The sequence below is a fragment of the Sinocyclocheilus anshuiensis genome, unplaced genomic scaffold (genome assembly GCF_001515605.1).
Source record: "Sinocyclocheilus anshuiensis isolate Anshui unplaced genomic scaffold, SAMN03320099.WGS_v1.1 scaffold735, whole genome shotgun sequence".
Taxonomy (NCBI): Eukaryota; Metazoa; Chordata; class Actinopteri; order Cypriniformes; family Cyprinidae; genus Sinocyclocheilus; species Sinocyclocheilus anshuiensis.
Window position 1 is genome coordinate 2,001,308 of NW_015548245.1, and position 7,789 is coordinate 2,009,096.

The window sequence follows — 7,789 nt, forward strand, 5'->3', positions numbered from 1 at the left end:
ACAATAAATATAAGCAACACATTATTCAATGCTTTTTACTTTTGCATTGACTTTAGATTTAGACTCTAGATTTATATATTAAGTTGCTCAAGCAAGTGGCAAAACATTTAAACTACTTTTCTTACATTATCACAAACTTACCATTGACAGAAATAGTCAGATCTACTGCCTTTCCTTTTGCATTGAAATCTTTATTACAAGCAATCTTGTGGTTAATAATGAACTTTGTTTGCCTACCTCCACGAGTGCCATCTATTATTGCCTTATCTAAAAGTGCTCTTTTCCTTTAAACCTAGCCAAAAAGCCATATGTGTTGACTGTGAAACACAGTAGACTTTAATAATATGCATTTATGGTGTAATTACTACATTTTCGTGTCAATCCATGTTCATATTTACTGCAAACAATGCGCTGTTACTTTAATTCAGCACGTGCAGCGCAGCAAACAGACTCGGTGCGGAAATGATCTCTGCACTGCTGCAGACGCACCGCTACTGAACGCACTGCCGGACCGCAACCGTGTGCAGTGAACTTTATTAATCCGTTAACATGAGCGCGTAAAAAATACGCACCACATACGGAGTAATGTGAACCTGACAATATGTGTGTGCTCTGCGAGTGTGCATGAGCGCACGGTCTCCAGGAGAGCGCGCGGGCGCTGAATGGTTAAACACTGGCAAGAATTTAAAAGTAATGCAATTTATAAACTTTAGTGACATGCGATGTGGTGATTTGAAGCCATTTGCGTATTTTGAGAGAGAAAAAGAGATGGCGCACGATGATTCACTCACGCTGCTTGTGAAATTACGTCTCACACAAGGTTTTCAAATTACGTTATTTAATGAAGAAATATGAAGGTGAATACCTCACCTACAGCATTATAATTATTTTACCCGCGCCGGACAGAGACTGAGACGGTGCCGCTGCATGTCGTGCCAAACCTCTCACGGCAGCGTCATCAGCTTGAGATCGTTTTTTTGAGATCGGCCTTTTTAGAGATCGGTAGCCGATCAATCGGAGCACCCCTAATAAGCATGTTTGCAAAAATCCTTAAATCTCCTGAACACTAGATGGAACTATGTTCAAACTTCTCAGGTACCTCCGGGACATGCTGTTAATGAGTTTCAAAATGGCGGACCGCCTGTCCGTCATCAAATCCTGACATTGGTATATCAGCATGATCCAAGGTATCCACAGACATCAATGATCATGATTTTCTGACTAACAGTTCAAAAGTTATTAGGAAAAATAGGTGACTCTTGTGAGAGGGGAAGCAGCACGGACTGTGCTTTCACACAGGTGTCCACTACTGAATCATGGCTGTTCCATAAAAATAGGCGATTTTTGGTATCTCATGGCCCGTAGGTGGCACTGGAGATCCCAAAGGAGATCCTAAAGTTGGTCAGATTACTATTCATGACCATCACTACAAGTGTGCCAAATTTCATAATTTTCTACTTACGGTTCATAGGGTTGGCACAGACTCCCAGTGGGAAGGAAGACGAAGAATAAGAAAACTAACAGATACAATAGGTGCTACAATGCCTTTGGTGCTTGGCCTCTAACAAAAAATACCCTAACAAACAAATTGATTGATTAAAAAAAAAAAAATCAATCAATCAATCAGTAAAGTGTTTGATTGATGAACTGCTTTTAAGCTCTAAAAAGTGGAAATTAACAAGCATCAGAGCTAAAATGTGGATAACTGAAATAATTTCTTGCCAAATTAGTGGCTGAATACCACAATCTGACCCACGTTTCTGAGTCAACAGTTGTTAGTTCAGTGTGGGAACGTTCTAGTCACTGACCACGCTTGGAGTGAGAACCAGTCTGACCGCTATAACAACATGAAAGAAATAGCTTTTCAAACATGTAAAAAAGCTGTAGCCTGCAAAAACTGTACAGTCCTATTCCAGATAATCACCAGTCACACAGATCTGTAGCTGTGCTGGAATCGCTTGAATTTGCTGTGACATTGCTTTTGGAATAAGTAATTAGATGTGCTCTCAGCACCGCTAAAGATATTTGACTAACTCCATTTCCACGAGTTCACAAGGTCAAACGAACATCTAAGCGAAGCATCAATATGGGTAGAAAATATGTTTAGTAAATAAACAGCCTGCTATACTACAAAGGTTCATCCCGCTGACAAAACAGAAACTAGTAAGTAAAGATCATAAATTTTACCCTTGAAAACATACACAGAGTTCTTCTGTTCTTCAGACCGCTGCCTTTCCTCACCCAAAACGCTTTGAAAGACCAAAGCGGGTCCAAAGCAATTTTAAACCTCACTTCAAAATCTACCAAATGCACACAAACTCCCTTGGTACATCTGTTGAGCGTTCGCTAAAGCTTCAGCTAAATTTACTAAAATGCAATGAACAAACAAGAAAAAGACCCATAAATGTGGATGCTACATTGTTGAGAATCATGTGTCCGCTAGTTGGCAAAAAATGGGATGAATTGGGACTTTTGCGAAAACAAAAACCGGTGGTAACGGTTGTCATCTCTTACCTTGGTAATGAGGATGCGGTATTGCTCCAGCAGAGGCTGATCATTGTGGCAGCCAGACAGGAGCTGCCAGACTTCAGCTCGTAAGGCCTCTGGGATCCCAGGCTTCACCAGAGCAGACAGACCCTTGGGTCGTGTCAACAGGTTTCCTTGCCTGACAGGTGGAAGACAGACGGCATCAGTGCACCACAACAAAGCTGATCCGGACTGCGCTCCAAATCTGGCCATACCACAAACTTCAAAGTCTCAAGTCGGGCCAAAAGTCTCACCATCTGTTGAGGATCCCTCCCCAGGATTCCAGAATCTTCTCAGGACAGTCCTTCGACACATCTCCTGTCCCGCTAGAGATCTCACTGTCACTATCTGTACAGCGGAGGACAAAGATAAAATGTTTGTTAATGCTGTTATCAGGGGTTAAAGCAAAAAATAAAATCCTGAGCCTGAACTTTTTCGGTGGCGGGGCGGGGTAGCACATGCAAAGCATGCAATGACTGTGGCAACTTTAACATTTGAAAGGATGCTTTGGCAAAGTTATTGCTTTCTTTATTGAAACAGATTTTTTTTCATGAATATATGGTTGACCTGAAGAATGAAAGCTGTATCATACACTTGGAAAATTATATCACCGCTTATCGACACTAGGGGTGTGACAATACACTTAGTTTATGCGATGAGACAAAATACAGATTCTTGGTTCACTAGAACGTGACAATATTTTAATACTATTTTTAAGAAATTTTCAATGACAAAATATTTGTCTTTTAATTACAAAAAGTAAAACAATACAGTTGTATTTATAAATATTTTAACTAATCTAGGCCTGTAACTACTGATTATTTTGGTAATCAAGTAATCTACTGATTATTTTGACATTATTTAATCTGATTTTTTTAGTAACAAACAGACCTAAGTGAAAACCAGGCTTTAGTATGACTATTTATATATAAACTAACGATGAGGCAATAATAATTGGCTCAAATAAAATATCAAAACCAAGAAATCACATGATTGTATTGAACAACACTGTTAAAATATATAATGTAATATGCCTATACATATGAACATAACCAACTTAAGTACATTATGTATTAAAAAGCGATGTACAATACATGGCATATTTAGACATAGGTTGATGTATTCTCCTGTGTTAGCAAAGGTTTTTAAATGATTTACGTTACAAATCTAGTGAGATAATGCACACTGTTTTTCCAGATGAACGTTAAACAATTCAAATTCACGGCATATGCAGAGGAAGAGTTTAGCCCCTTTTACACATAGGCCTACAGTACTGGTAAATTACCGGTACGTTACAATTAATAGATCATGTGTGAACAGGACCTTTTCAAAAATCCCGGTAAATTTGTTGTGGCAATCATATCGTTTAATCATATCGTTTTATGGAGATGACATGATTACTCTGAGCTGTTTACAAAGCTCCGCTGCTTTTTAATTAGTTATTCTATGTAAATATGCGCTAGATGGACATCTTTGACCATTGCGCCTGGCAACTTTTTGTCACGCTTCTCCATTCATCAGGGCTGCGACTCTGCAATTGGATACTATTATGCGCTTCTCGTGTTTATAAGAGCAAAACATTCTGTTTGGCTAGTAATGTTAGTTTGGTTGAGAGTGAAAGCTGTGCTTCTCTCATACCATTGGTAGGCGAACTCATGGACTCGAAAGTGATATCAATCAACATGATTTTTTTTTTTAAATGTAGGACTATTTTTTTCCGCAGCCAAACGCTGCACGCCGGAGATCCGGCACGGTGCCGGAGAACTTTAAGCCCTGTGTTATTGAAACACATAGTAGACAAAAATATTTTAATAATAAAATGTAATAATTTTAATAACGTGCTAAGAATGTAGCAATATCTAAAAAGAATATGATTGTCTCCATTCATAATCCAGTCATAGTCAATAATATCAGACATTGATCCACTTGAGCTGAAGTAGTAAACAAGCAGGTTAATGAACTCACACAAACGTATAAACAGGAGATTAACCAGATATGTAGACAACATAAATATAATATTGTGCAATACATCTGCACAAAACGATGCAAGTGAGTAAATGAACTCACTAGTCAGAATGTGTGAAAACGCTCTTTCCATAAAAACATGGCACAACATGGACAATGAAGTACGGCAAAAAGAAATCGCAATACTGAACTTGTTTTTGTTAAATTATATGTTTAAATGATAAAATATATGATTTTGTTTTTCACTTTCTCGTCAACTACAGTATTTTTTTTTTGACTAAAATCAGATGCCATTTACTAAACAAAATATATTTTCGTCCAAAGACAAGAACTATGACTACAAGTGCGGCCACATTAACAACATTTTCATGATATTTTGCAGGCAAAAAAAAAAAAAAATCTATTATTTTCAACAATGTTGATCGACATGGCAAATTCACATAACCAACTTGAACCAATTGCGAAATATGCATGGGGAAATCTTCCGTCAATGCAAAATTCCTGTTTGTGATGTGAAATGTGAAGTGACGTGTGGCCAAGTATGGTGACCAATACTCGGAATTTATGCTCTGCATTTAATCCACCCAAGTGCACACACACACTGTGAACACACACCTGGAGCAGTGGGCAGCCATATTGTTGCAGCGCCCAGCGTTTGTGTGTATTCCTATTAAAATTACTGAATTTTTTGTAAATGTGACCACACCTTAAAACTAAAAAAATAAAAAATAATAACATCAAAACAACGCTGGCTCTATCAATCTGCCCGACTACAGCTATTGAGAGCAATTCCAATGTTTATTCCTATTAAAAAAAAATATATTTGCCAGGAACAACAGTAAATGTTGTTAAAAAAACTAAAAATAACACTGACTCTAATAATTATGGCCATATGGTGGGCATTCTGCCACAATACAGCTGCTGTTATGCTTTGAGAGCAATATTAAAACATAAATCAATATTAAGAACTAAGTGACGCAATCAGATCCCACTTTAAGCTCAAGTTGTCACCCTCCGGTAAGAGTCTATTCCGAGTTTCAAAGTACATCCTGTCCTGTCGTCGTCAACTGCGAATGCATGTACATTGTGGGCAAACATCATTGCTACACCTCCCCACAGGGCAGCACTTCGGATGACTCCATTCAGGCATGTTAGGATGCTGCACGACTCCTTTGAAACACAGCGTTCAGGCGAAATTACAGAATCGTCCTTGCAGCATCAAGAAGACCGAGGTGAGTTACACGGCGTACACACCTGCATTAGTCAGGGCAGCGGAGTGCCAAGATTACTGTCACGCCTTGAGGTGATAAAGAAAATGTCTTGGACTTAATGTCTGCAAAGGTCATTAAGAGCCGACCAGCAGACTCTCTGCCCTCCGAGCCCATATCTCAAGGTCTGCGTCCACAACATGGCCACCCACAAAGATGTTTGGAGGAAATGAACAGCAATGCATCTGGTGGCGTCAAAAGTTAGTAATGGCAATTATGGCAAAAAGAAGCAAGAAGAAGTTTTTAATGTAATGATCTTTAAATAAAGAACAGAAACGCTTGTACTGCTGAAAGAGGGGATGAATTTTGAGCACATTTACAATGTTCATGACCTCAAGCGAGAGCCTCAAATGCCGTACATTTTACAATCACCAATGTGAGGTCTGGAATACAATGGTTTCTTTTGAAATGCTTTAAAAGGGCTTCTTTTTACATTTACTGCACAAGAACCTTGGCAATGTTGCAAGGAGAGAGACTGCGATAGGGAGAGAGAGAGCAGCCTTGAGCAGAGCCTCTGTCGCAAGGTGACATGGCCGTTTGGTAGCAGATGTGGGCGGATGAATCTTCTTTTCCATCTGCCTCCCCAATAGATCTCAGAAACGGTAGTGAAAGTTGGCGAGGACGAACGCTTACAAAAACAACAATGACTTATTTGTACAGCCCAGAAATCGAGGCTTGGAACAAACTGCACAAATCAAAAGATGAGATTCAATGAGAACGGCTGAATAAGAAGGAATCATTCATTCATTTCGTCCACAGAGAAGCTATACACAGAGTATTGATTTATTAAATGTAGTAGATGGTGTAAAATACTTTGGTGGTAAAGTTAAGGATGCATGACAATATATTGGTGAAAATACCAGTCAACATTATCAATATTGCTCATACTTTGGGTTACGTATTTTAACAAACTGCTAAAAAAAAACAGAGTTTTGCACTGACACATTGATCAAAAAAAAATAAATAAAATAAAATAAAATAAATATATATATAATCTTTAATTAATGCATTTTTATTTTATTTTTGGACGATTAGACATTCATGCCATGGTTATTTATTTATTTTAAGTTATATATAGGAGTTAAAATAAGTTATGTGTGTGTATATATATATATATACAGTGGGTACGGAAAGTATTCAGACCCCCTTAAATTTTTCACTCTTTGATTAATATAATAGGACCCGACTATGTGGAAAAACGAATTGCTTAGTCTATGGAAATTTTGCCCCTATTAAATGTAACAAGACTCGTATTTTATTCCAGCTCTGTTTTGCCAGCATATGGAATCCCTGTATTTATGCTTTGTAAAATGCGAACATCCTCCAAATCTGGCAACCTTCAACATCACCTAAATTATGTAAATAGCCTTGCACTCGATTCCCTCTAACGAGTTAAATTACATATTAAGTATATTACTAATATGAATATACTATAAACTAGGGATGTAACAATTCACTCAACTCACGATTCGATTCGATTCACGATTTTGATTTCACGATTCGATTCACGGTTTTATTTATTTATTTTTTTTACAAAATGAGATTTACAATAAAAAATAATAAATTAAATGTGCCCTTTTATTATTGCTTGGACAAAATGCTGCACATTTCTTTGTGAAATTGAAATATAATAATATAATAATATACTAATATAGCACTTGCATATTACTGCTCTTTTGTTGGTTTTGATTGCTTCTATTGTCCTCATTTGATACCACAAACTTTTCTAAAGATAGTCAGTTCCCCTCAGAGATACAGTCATATAAACTCCTACTCCAATTGTATCGCGATTTGTTTGGCATCTCAACCGATTTGAAACGTCACATATTTGAATCGATTTTCAACCGGCTCGCGGTTAATCGTTACATCCCTACTATAAACTATAATGCTCATGGTTTATTTATTATTGCTTGTGCTCATCAAATAATGTAACGCTGTTTCTTTGTTCAGCTGTTTAGGAAGCGCAAAAGAAACTTTTGAGGAATATTCAGACAACATGTGTGTCATAATGTACGCCTAGCAAGCAAGTA

General features: G+C 37.6%; 1 protein-coding gene across 1 annotated transcript in view; it reads right to left on the bottom strand.

Annotated features, from left to right (window-relative positions):
- The window catches only part of LOC107655181 (rab GTPase-activating protein 1-like), an 80,866-nt gene extending 74,990 nt beyond the window's left edge, over positions 1-5,876 (bottom strand). Inside the window, exons 1-4 of the mRNA XM_016442603.1 lie at positions 5,781-5,876; positions 5,538-5,661; positions 2,781-2,874; positions 2,515-2,665 (exon numbers count right to left, since the gene is read on the bottom strand). Coding sequence (XP_016298089.1) covers positions 2,515-2,665; positions 2,781-2,874; positions 5,538-5,661; positions 5,781-5,876 — 465 coding nt within the window. The remainder of the gene's footprint in view (positions 1-2,514; positions 2,666-2,780; positions 2,875-5,537; positions 5,662-5,780) is intronic.
- Positions 5,877-7,789: the final 1,913 nt, after the last annotated feature.